This window comes from Sinocyclocheilus grahami, unplaced genomic scaffold (genome assembly GCF_001515645.1).
Source record: "Sinocyclocheilus grahami isolate Dianchi unplaced genomic scaffold, SAMN03320097.WGS_v1.1 scaffold567.1, whole genome shotgun sequence".
NCBI lineage: Eukaryota > Metazoa > Chordata > Actinopteri > Cypriniformes > Cyprinidae > Sinocyclocheilus > Sinocyclocheilus grahami.
The window spans coordinates 406,296-418,130 of NW_015505746.1; the positions used below are offsets into that span (position 1 = coordinate 406,296).

Consider the following 11,835-nt stretch of genomic DNA (forward strand, 5'->3'; position numbering starts at 1 on the left):
AAAGGATAACCTCTGGAAACAGGAGAAAGGCCACAGATGTGAGAGTGTTGGCAGAGAGGAACCCGGCCGTGGCACCTGTGTAGCGTCATTGACAACGGTAACTTTAATTCTGACAAGTTACAGCAGTAGAAATATTAACGCAATTTGCATTAGGACAGTAGAAACAGTAGAGACGTTTTGTTTTTCCTTGAAGGATCGGTGTCTTGCTTGGTAACATCAGTGACTCCCGAAAAGCCATAAATGATAGTAAAACCAATTCATATCTAACGTTACCAGGTTTTACACGAAAATGAATCAAGCAAAAGCAGCTAAAGAAAGGGTTTGCTCGTCGATAACACAAAAGAAGCCCTTAAAGGAAAATAAAAGGATAACCTCTGGAAACAGGAGAAAGGCCACAGATGTGAGAGTGTTGGCAGAGAGGAACCCGGCCGTGGCACCTGTAGGTGTTTGGGTAGAGAGCGGAGATGAGAGTCTGGAGCACCCCGCGGTAAGGACTTGCAGTAACATGAGAGCTGTGTAGAGATGCTGCTGAAAACGAGCTTCCTTGACTGCCACTTTCCACTAATACGGTACACGTTGGTGTCTCATTAAGTGTACACACAGCAGGTGATTTTGGTCTAGGGGCTCTTAATCCTGGTCCTGGGGACCCCCTGCTCTGCCTCCAAAACATTATGTTTGTCCCTCTCATCTGACACACTCAGGTCAGCTCATGGATCTGTCTCTTAACGAGCTGATGATCTGAATCGGGTGTGTTTAATAAGGGAGACAAGCAAAATGTGCAGAGCAGTGGGTCCCCAGGACCAGGTTTTGGTCTGTCCCACATTAGAAGGGACATTTATAGGAAAAGGGGAAGGTAACAGTAATCACAAACCAACATTTGGGCCCAAAATAGCTATAGCTGCTACTGAGTAAAATCTAAATTTTGGTTAAAAGACCTCTCTCTCTCTCTCTCTCTCTCTCGCTCTCTCTCTCAATTCAGTTCAATTCAGAATTGCTTTATTGGCATGACTGTAAATTATACAATATTGCCAAAGCTTAGTACACATGTACAAAAAGATTAAAAAAATAATAATAATATAATAATAATAAGTAAATGAACATCACAGTGATATAATGGAATATTATAACATCTTAGAAGTATTAAACTATAACAAATTATAACATGTGAACATTTGATATTAGAAGTATTAAACTGTAACAAAATATAACATGTGAACATTTGATACCACAGTCTTTAACTTACATAGAAACACATCAATACTTCAGATCACTGTGGTGGACAGTATGACACACTGAGGTCAGACACAACACACATTCATCTGCTGTCTCTCTCTCACTCACACATACACACACACACACACACACACCCACACACACATTCACCTGCTGTCTCTGTCTCACTCACACATACACACACACACACATTCACTTGCTGTCTCTCTCTCACTCACACGTACACACACACACACACACATTCACTCGCTGTCTCTCTCTCACTCACACACACACACACACACTCACTTTCTGTCTCTCTCTCACACACACACACACACCCCCACACACATTCACCTGCTGTCTCTGTCTCACTCACACATACACACACACACACATTCACTTGCTGTCTCTCTCTCACTCACACGTACACACACACACACACACATTCACTCGCTGTCTCTCTCTCACTCACACACACACACACACACTCACTTTCTGTCTCTCTCTCACACACACACACACACCCCCACACACATTCACCTGCTGTCTCTGTCTCACTCACACATACACACACACACACATTCACTTGCTGTCTCTCTCTCACTCACACGTACACACACACACACACACATTCACTCGCTGTCTCTCTCTCACTCACACACACACACACACACTCACTTTCTGTCTCTCTCTCACACACACACACACACCCCCACACACATTCACCTGCTGTCTCTGTCTCACTCACACATACACACACACACACATTCACTTGCTGTCTCTCTCTCACTCACACGTACACACACACACACACACATTCACTCGCTGTCTCTCTCTCACTCACACACACACACACACACTCACTTTCTGTCTCTCTCTCACACACACACACACACCCCCACACACATTCACCTGCTGTCTCTGTCTCACTCACACATACACACACACACACATTCACTTGCTGTCTCTCTCTCACTCACACGTACACACACACACACACACATTCACTCGCTGTCTCTCTCTCACTCACACACACACACACACACTCACTTTCTGTCTCTCTCTCACACACACACACACACCCCCACACACATTCACCTGCTGTCTCTGTCTCACTCACACATACACACACACACACATTCACTTGCTGTCTCTCTCTCACTCACACGTACACACACACACACACACATTCACTCGCTGTCTCTCTCTCACTCACACACACACACACACACTCACTTTCTGTCTCTCTCTCACACACACACACACACCCCCACACACATTCACCTGCTGTCTCTGTCTCACTCACACATACACACACACACACATTCACTTGCTGTCTCTCTCTCACTCACACGTACACACACACACACACACATTCACTCGCTGTCTCTCTCTCACTCACACACACACACACACACTCACTTTCTGTCTCTCTCTCACACACACACACACACCCCCACACACATTCACCTGCTGTCTCTGTCTCACTCACACATACACACACACACACATTCACTTGCTGTCTCTCTCTCACTCACACGTACACACACACACACACACATTCACTCGCTGTCTCTCTCTCACTCACACACACACACACACACTCACTTTCTGTCTCTCTCTCACACACACACACACACCCCCACACACATTCACCTGCTGTCTCTGTCTCACTCACACATACACACACACACACATTCACTTGCTGTCTCTCTCTCACTCACACGTACACACACACACACACACATTCACTCGCTGTCTCTCTCTCACTCACACACACACACACACACTCACTTTCTGTCTCTCTCTCACACACACACACACACCCCCACACACATTCACCTGCTGTCTCTGTCTCACTCACACATACACACACACACACATTCACTTGCTGTCTCTCTCTCACTCACACGTACACACACACACACACACATTCACTCGCTGTCTCTCTCTCACTCACACACACACACACACACTCACTTTCTGTCTCTCTCTCACACACACACACACACCCCCACACACATTCACCTGCTGTCTCTGTCTCACTCACACATACACACACACACACATTCACTTGCTGTCTCTCTCTCACTCACACGTACACACACACACACACACATTCACTCGCTGTCTCTCTCTCACTCACACACACACACACACACTCACTTTCTGTCTCTCTCTCACACACACACACACACCCCCACACACATTCACCTGCTGTCTCTGTCTCACTCACACATACACACACACACACATTCACTTGCTGTCTCTCTCTCACTCACACGTACACACACACACACACACATTCACTCGCTGTCTCTCTCTCACTCACACACACACACACACACTCACTTTCTGTCTCTCTCTCACACACACACACACACCCCCACACACATTCACCTGCTGTCTCTGTCTCACTCACACATACACACACACACACATTCACTTGCTGTCTCTCTCTCACTCACACGTACACACACACACACACACATTCACTCGCTGTCTCTCTCTCACTCACACACACACACACACACTCACTTTCTGTCTCTCTCTCACACACACACACACACCCCCACACACATTCACCTGCTGTCTCTGTCTCACTCACACATACACACACACACACATTCACTTGCTGTCTCTCTCTCACTCACACGTACACACACACACACACACATTCACTCGCTGTCTCTCTCTCACTCACACACACACACACACACTCACCCGCTGTCTCTCTCTCTCTCTCTCTCTCTAAAACTTAAGCTTATTTAATTTCACCTAGTTGCTGAGACAAGATTTCTATTTTTACTAAAGTACTAAAACTGAAAAAGTACTAAAACTAAGGACATATTTAATAATAATAACAATAATAATAATAATACAAATGACAAAACACAACCAAACTGCATGAAAATGGAAAAATAAAAACTAATTTAAAATCTTAATAAAAATGATAATAGTATGTGATACTAAAATACCACTGGTCATTATTTATTATTATTATTTATTTATTTATTTTTTCTTTTGAATTGTTATGTTCTTTTTTATTTTTATTGTACTTTAAAAATATATATTATTTATTTTTAAGCTTTTTTTTTTTTAGATATATCCCAAATTAGGGTTACACAAATTGCAAACCCACATAAATACACTCAAATAAAATGACCTCTTGAGAATGATGTTCCTACTAATGGGCACCTGATGAAGACAGCTTAATTCATAGCCACACATGTCTCTTACATGTAACCCTGTGTGTGTGTGTGTGTGTGTGTGTGTGTGTGTGTGTTTGTGTGAGGAAGGTCCGGGCTTTGCTCACAGAAGAGTTTCTGGAGGAGACTCGACGAGAGAAAGAGGAGAGTCTGCGCCGATTTCAGGATGCAGTTCGTGAACGTGTGTCGCAGCAGGCCTGTCTGCGCAAACAACAGCAGCTACTGAAATCATATGAGACAGTAAGAAAACATACAAATCCTGTGCTCTTTTGAAATAGATCTATTGATTATGTTAAATAAGCTATTATCTAGCATAAACTTTACACTGCTGTTCAAAAGTTTGGTGTCTAAGATTTGTTTTAATGTTTGTGTATAAAGTATAATATTTACTAATTTACTAGCATTTACTAATATTTTTAATTAGCTTTCATTTTTACATTTTTATTTTTATTGTACTTTAGTTTTAGTAATTTTTTAATGTACTTTTATCATTTTTATTAGTTTGTTTATATATTTCTATTTACCTTTAATTATAATTTATTTCAGTTTTAGTACTTCAGATTTTTATTATATTGCCATGGCAATATTCCAATTTTTTTAATTGAAAGCGTTTCATCTATTATTTGTTTTATTTTTACTTTAATTTCACATATTGAAAATGTATTTTAATAGTTTTAGTTTAGTTAATATCAACATTGATTAAAAAAAAATGTTTACCCCAAACTTTTGAACGGCAGTGTACATGGTATTAGAGTAGCTAGTTTTAAACACAAAATATTTGTGGAAAATGTCTTTAGCTACAACAACCATACGTTTGTCTGAATGGCTGTATGCAAGTCATGTCACCTTATTCTTAAAAAAAGGGACTGGTTTTGCTTTACTTGAAACTTTAGATGGCAGTGAAAAGTCCAAATTTGTCCTAACAAATGCTTAAATACCCACAATCAAAAAGTTATTTGTGTGAACACTATCTTCAGGTTGAGTGTGAGAGCAAAGTATCGCAACTAACCAGCAAAGCAGCCCCTCGTCTTACACCTCAAACCAATTTATTCCCTTCCTGGACACATGGGGAGCGAGCAATCTGCAGTCCCAGCTCTTGCAGTGTCAGCGCTCGGGGGACGGAGGCTGTTTCTTCACATCACCATACACATAATATACGGGTATTTACAGAGCATGATCCTTATACATCTACGTGGATCATTTTGCTCGTGTGATTTGGCAGAATGTAGCTGTAAGGGTGAGTTTCTTTACGTTTGTCTAGGTCAGTAAAGTCAGGAAGCAGGTGAGACACAGACTAGCCGCTCGTCAGACAGTACAAGAGGGTGATGAACTCTCACAGCTACCTGGTGGGAGCTGGAAACTATCCCCAGCTAGAGATGTGAGTCATGCATGATGCATTTGGGTCATTTCTGAGACCTGAACGTTCAGTGTTGCAGTATTAATATCTTCGCTTTTTGTTATGTATAGAAACCTGAATCACACACTGGGGGAGATCAGAAGGATACTGAAGGTACAAATTATGGAGGAGAGGAATACGAGCAGGATGTTGAAGTGGAAGATGAGATGCTGTTGGGGCAACATGATCAACCTCTTGATTTGCATCGCCACAGAAGCAAGACTGTAACTTTTCAGAACGAAATGGTAAGGAAGATCTTGTGTGGCCTTAAATATAGTCTCGTATGGGGCACATCCACATTCATTAGACATACAGTGTAAAAAAAATTAATAACTGCAAGGCTTTGCTTACAAGTGACCTGGCTGCTACTGTACAATTCAATAAGTGCTTCTGCGGAAGAACCAGTATTTTGCAAAGTTTCTGAGATTTGTGAGAACAACATTAGATTTTGTTTCTTTTGTGTGTTATGTTGTCAATCTTTAAGATGACACAAGTATTATCATCCTTTATGAGGAATCCTTCCTAAAACATCCCTTAAACATTCGTCTTTAAACATCATGTAAAAAACTGACTGATGGTTTTACATATAGCTTATGCTGCTCCTTGTTTAAGTGGCTGCTTCAGAATAATTATATACTTTCTGAATCAGCGCTGTTTGAGCACACCAAATTACATTTATGACATTTTCAACAAATTGTGATATTACATAATGTAACACAATGCCTTTTATATTCATTCAGGGAAGTTGTGGCCTAATGGTTAGAGAGTCGGACTCATAACCCAAAGGTTGCGGGTTCGAGTCTCATACAGGCAGGGATTGTAGGTGGGGGGAGTGAATGTACAGCGCTCTCTCCCACCTTCAATACCACGACTGAGGTGCCCTTGAGCAAGGCACCGAACCTCCAAATAAATGGCATAATGGTTCACGGTGTGTGTGTGTTCACTTAGGATGGGATAAATGCAATGGGTCACCATACTTGGCCACATGTCACGTCACATTAATACTGTACATGTTGGTGTCTCTACAGGTATATGAGCCAGACGAGCCAGACACTGTTTCCTTCACAACTGACTACAGAGCTTCCCAAGTGCTTTGGCCTCATGACCATCAGGAGGAGCTGAAGAGGCAGGTAGGGAATCATGCTTTATTTAGAATGGTGTCTCCTCTTTTTATTAGGGAGATCAATGTAGAGTTTAATATTTGCAGCAGTGAAAGTAAATATCTGATTGTAAGCAAATTAAACTGAAAAACATAATTCATATGTACATTACCATTCAAATTTTTTAAAAAGAAGCCTATTATGCTTACCAAAGCTGCATTTATTTGATCAAAAAAATTGTTAAAAACAGTAATATTGTGAAATATTATTACAATTTAAATATTTTACTATGTATTTCAAAATAAAAAAAATCAGTGCCACATGATCCTTCAGAAATCATATGCTGATTTGGTGCGCAAGAAGCATTTCCTCATTTTCATTGTTGAAACATTTTCGGTGTGCTGCATAATATTTTTATGGAAACCATGATATCGTTTTTTCAGGATTCTTTGATGAAGAAAAGAGCATTTATTTAAAATAGAAATTATTTGATTGTTGAATAGATGTAATAAATGTATAAATTATTTTGAATGTTAAATAAAATGCCCATGTCACTTTTGATCAATTTAATGCATGAATAAATGTTTTATTTATAGTTCGCTGAATAAATGTATTATTTTTATTTCCAAAAAAAACAGCTGACCCCAAACTTCTTCTTGCTTTGATTTCGGTGTAATCTCTCTTCTTGCCAAAAAATATAGTTTTCTTCAAAGTGCTAACTGTGTTGTTTCAGAGGCAGTCTCAGTTCCTCATGTATCGACGGCACTTCATGGACACTGAGCGAGAGCAAGTGAAGGAGCACCGAAGGCACAGGAAACATCTGAAGAGAACTGCGAGGTCAAACCTCACCACATGTTTACAAGTATCTTCTCTACAACAGCATCACATTTACGTTCTTTATTTCACTGCTACTAAAAAAGATGTCTATTTGCATACCTTTCCGCGTGATGGTTGCTCACTTCTCTTTTGGTTTCTCTGGTGTAGTCAGGCTAAAGTAAATAGTTTACATGACTGACTAGTTACTGTAAAATAATGATAATAATGGACAAAAAATAAGACCGTTAGAATAATTGCTAGGTCTTTGTCACAAAGACCAATATAAAAAAGGCATGACTTTTAATCAAAAATGTCACTCCTATAACAAGTACACATAGTTTTAAGTTCCTAACTATTATACTTTTTCCTGTAACTCAACTGGTAGAGCACGACGCTAGCAGTATGAAATTCAAGGGTTGGATTCCCAGGAAAAGACACATGTTAAAATGTTTACCCTTTATTAATGATATAGAATTAGCTAAAAAACATAAATTGTTTCAAACTTAATTTATAAGTATATGCACATATTATGTACAATTAATTTAAATGTAATTTAAAGTAACCTGTCCTTAAGCTTGAGTGAAGTGTACTATTGAGGCAAGTAACCACCCATCATTTTTCTTTCATTAAGTTGTCCAAGAACACAAAAGACTTCATGTTGCACTTTATATTAATACTTTCTTTTATAAACTCAGAGAACGTTTTTCTGTGTGTAGCATTAAGAATGAAAAAGAGCAACTCAGGAAAGCGGAGGAGAAGAAGATGGAGAGGCAGCGACAGCAGGAGGAAGAAAGAAAAGACATGGCTGAGAGGGAGTATTTGATTTTGGAGCGATTGAGGCTTGATGAGGAGGAGGCAGCAGAGAAGGTAGAGAGACGAGAGAAAACAAAGAGCATCAGAGAAAGCAAACGGTACATACTGCCAATATATGGCACAAGTCATCTTGTTATGAGTATGTTCATTATAACCATAAATACACTAAAAGTTTGGGGTGGTAACTTTAAAAAAATTAAATAAAAATCACACCATGCACACCAAGACTTCATTTATTTGATCACAAGTACAGTAAAAACAATAACATTGTAAAATATGATTAAATTAAAATCGAACTGTTTAGCTGTTTTCTATTTTAAAATGTATTATAAAACGGATAGTTCCGGTCCTTGATTCTGATTGGCTGAGCCACATTCGAAGCTGTTGTAAATTACTCTACAAACATACACCTTTGTTTACTTTGTGTGTTGGCAACCACTTTGTTGCAACCACAACTGATTCCGAGGAACTACATTGTTTGGTGGAAGAATACTGTTTTTATTAATATCATTACACTTCATTTGCCCTGTTTTATTTTGTGAAACCTTACTACATATATGGAATAACCATTTTATAAAAGCAATAAGCCCTGTGAAGCCGTGGTTTACAGTGAATTTATAACAGCTAAGGGGGTTTTACAACGCCCCTTAGCTGTTATAAATTCACTGTAAACCACGGCTTCTTGGGGCTTATTGCTTTATTTTATTCCTGTGATGGCAAAGCTGAATTTTTAGCAGTCATTACTCTAGTCTTCAGTGTCACATGATCCTTCAGAAATTAATCTAATAATATAATATATGTATATAATAAATGTTTCTTCAACATATTAAATATGTTGATTTACTGCTGTAGAAACATTTATTAATTATCCTTGATACATTTTTTTCAGGATTCTTTGATCTATAGAAAGTTCAAAAGAACAACGTGCAATTAAAATACAAATCTTTTGTAACATTATAAATGTCTTTACTGTCACTTTTGATCAATGTAATGCTTCCTTGCTGAATAAAAGTATTAAAACTACTTACTGATCCCAAATCTGTCGTGGGGATCAGTCGTGGCCTAATGGTTAGAGAGTCGGACTTGTAACCCACAGGTTGCGGGTTCGAGTCTCAGTGTTTGTTCACTACTCACTGCTGTGTGTGTGCACTTGGATGGGTGAAATGCAGAGCATAATTCCGAGGATGGGCCACACATCCTTTCCTTTTCAAATGTTTGAATGGTAGTGTACATCACAACATAAACAAAGTAGTGTACATAAGCATAAACAAAACATAAATACACCATAACATCTATAGTTTTACATTCAGTAGATCTGAATAGTGTTCTAATCATATGTAAAGAGCTGTCGTGGTGTGTGATGATTCTGTGACAGGTACATTGAGGCCATGCAGGCTCTAATGAAAAAGAAGCTGGAGAAGGATCATGTTGAACTCCCTCCTCTGTGCTGCTGTGGAGACACTTTCTGGGACAGCCATCCTGATACCTGCGCCAACAACTGCATCTTCTACAGCAATCCTAAAGGTAAACTGCTCACTCTGTGTCCATTTCATTTCATATTTAAGGATAATTATAGAGTATTCAGCTTCTCCTTGTCTTGATAGACTGTGCATTGTGTAATTCAGATGTTTTTGTTCTAACAAGCAACAAGTGACACAATATTTTCTTGGTTGCTTGGTTCCTATTTCTGTGGCATTGTGTGGGAAGGCCCCGCCCACAGAGAAATATCATTGGGCCTTAATCCTGCTCCTCATAATTGAACATCAAAAATGTTCTGATTGTGTTGCTGGAAACTTGTCATATCTGTTTTTATGTCGTAAATGATCTTACTCACAGTACCATGACTTGACAGACAATGCATGTGGGGCCTCTGTCACAACTGATGTCTTTTGTTTTTCCACTTTCCATGACATAGTATAGCGGTACATATTTTAGACAGTGTGAAGTTCAATCTACATTTTCAGAGTAACTTGCCCAACACTGGTTAAGAAACAGTCATGAAAGTGTTCTTCTACAAGTAGAGTTTTTTAAGTATACTTTTAAGACCCGAGGTACACTACAAGTGCACATTCAATATATGCACACTTCTTCATCGCAAGGGAAATCTTGGCCACATTGCTCAACGTTTTTTGACACTGACGTTCATTCAACTTTTGAGTTTATTTATTGGTCATTTATGATTGTTTTCTGCAGTTTATGCTCAGGCTCTGCAGTCTGTCTTGCTAAGCTGTGATCTGAAGGAAGGAGGCTTTGGACAGTATGCGTCCACCTGGAAGGCATCCTCTATGGATGTTCATTCTCAAAGGAAGTGATTGCAGTCCATCTTTAGAGTCATTATTGAACATGTTTTAAGATTGGACAGCCTGAAGTGTAATGTTGAAATAACGTAATGATTCCATGGTGTGATATTTTTTTATTGTACTCATAAATGGTTTTAAAATACCTGACATATCTAAATGTAACCAGCATTTTTACTGTTTTAATAAACCTTACTGAACTGAGAAATTCAACTGCTGTGATTGTTTATTGTGTCATAACTTGGTTTTCTTAACCTAAATGCACCTAAATGTGTATGTGACTTTTGTACACTTATTCAGCCATTATCCACAAAGTTCCTGATCATATGCTTCAGGGTTGAGAAGTCAGAAACAGAATGGCAGTCAGATTTATTTATGTCTTTGTCTGTGGAAATAAGAAGTATTCATTTCCATTCCAGAAAGCAACGTCCTAGTTTCTAGTCAAATGTAGGTTATGTTTAGTTTGATACATAAAACTTTCAGTTTGATATACTGCACATATAACAACTATATCATACTGGCATTTCAGTGTAAACAGATGCCCATGAACTGAAAATATTTGTGCAGTTTATATACAGATTTGCACACACAGATTTGGCATGAAAACTATTAAAAAGTATTAAAAAAAACAGTGTTTAAAAACTTTTTAACAGGGTTTTTTCAGGGAAATAAGCCCTCGACTATGTGTTACAGTGATTTCATCATAATTAAGGTTTTTACACCTGCTAAAATCACTGTAACTGACAGTGCTGTATTGCTTTAATACAGGACCCCTAAACCACAATAGGCCAGGGTTTGCCAAAATGGGGTTCGCGAGCCCCTGGCAGTTCCTGAGGAACTGCAGGGGATTTGTGAGTTCATGAAATTATAATTATTAACTAAATCATACAAAATTAAAATAAAATCATATTAAAATACTAACAATCAAAATGAAACTTCCAAAACAACTAAAGATTCAATATTTTATTTGTTTGCCTGGATGCCATGTC

At 38.9% G+C, this 11,835-nt stretch overlaps 1 protein-coding gene across 3 annotated transcripts; it reads left to right on the forward strand.

The window, feature by feature from the left end:
* Positions 1-90: 90 nt before the first annotated feature.
* ccdc15 (coiled-coil domain containing 15) lies at positions 91-11,045 on the forward strand. 3 transcript variants are annotated; one of them, XM_016239550.1, is made up of 11 exons: positions 91-487; positions 4,515-4,664; positions 5,402-5,434; positions 5,465-5,584; positions 5,686-5,802; positions 5,892-6,065; positions 6,849-6,950; positions 7,654-7,757; positions 8,453-8,647; positions 9,925-10,073; positions 10,743-11,045. In XM_016239550.1, the coding sequence occupies exons 1-11, from the start codon at positions 290-292 to the stop codon at positions 10,859-10,861; spliced, it is 1,461 nt and encodes a 486-aa protein (XP_016095036.1). In that variant the 5' UTR covers positions 91-289; the 3' UTR covers positions 10,862-11,045. The 3 variants fall into 3 exon arrangements, with proteins under 3 accessions (XP_016095036.1, XP_016095034.1, XP_016095035.1); XM_016239548.1 differs by having other exon boundaries at positions 5,402-5,584; XM_016239549.1 differs by having other exon boundaries at positions 5,402-5,578.
* The last annotated feature ends 790 nt before the right edge of the window (positions 11,046-11,835 follow it).

Bases quoted from the DNA above. Each gene is read 5' to 3' on its own strand.
- ccdc15 (XM_016239548.1), top strand. From the start codon at position 290: ATGAATCAAGCAAAAGCAGCTAAAGAAAGGGTTTGCTCGTCGATAACA. The intron at 5,585-5,685 runs GTATTTACAGAG...ACGTTTGTCTAG, and splicing joins ACCATACACATAATATACGG to GTCAGTAAAGTCAGGAAGCA. The intron at 6,951-7,653 runs GTAGGGAATCAT...GTGTTGTTTCAG, and splicing joins AGGAGGAGCTGAAGAGGCAG to AGGCAGTCTCAGTTCCTCAT.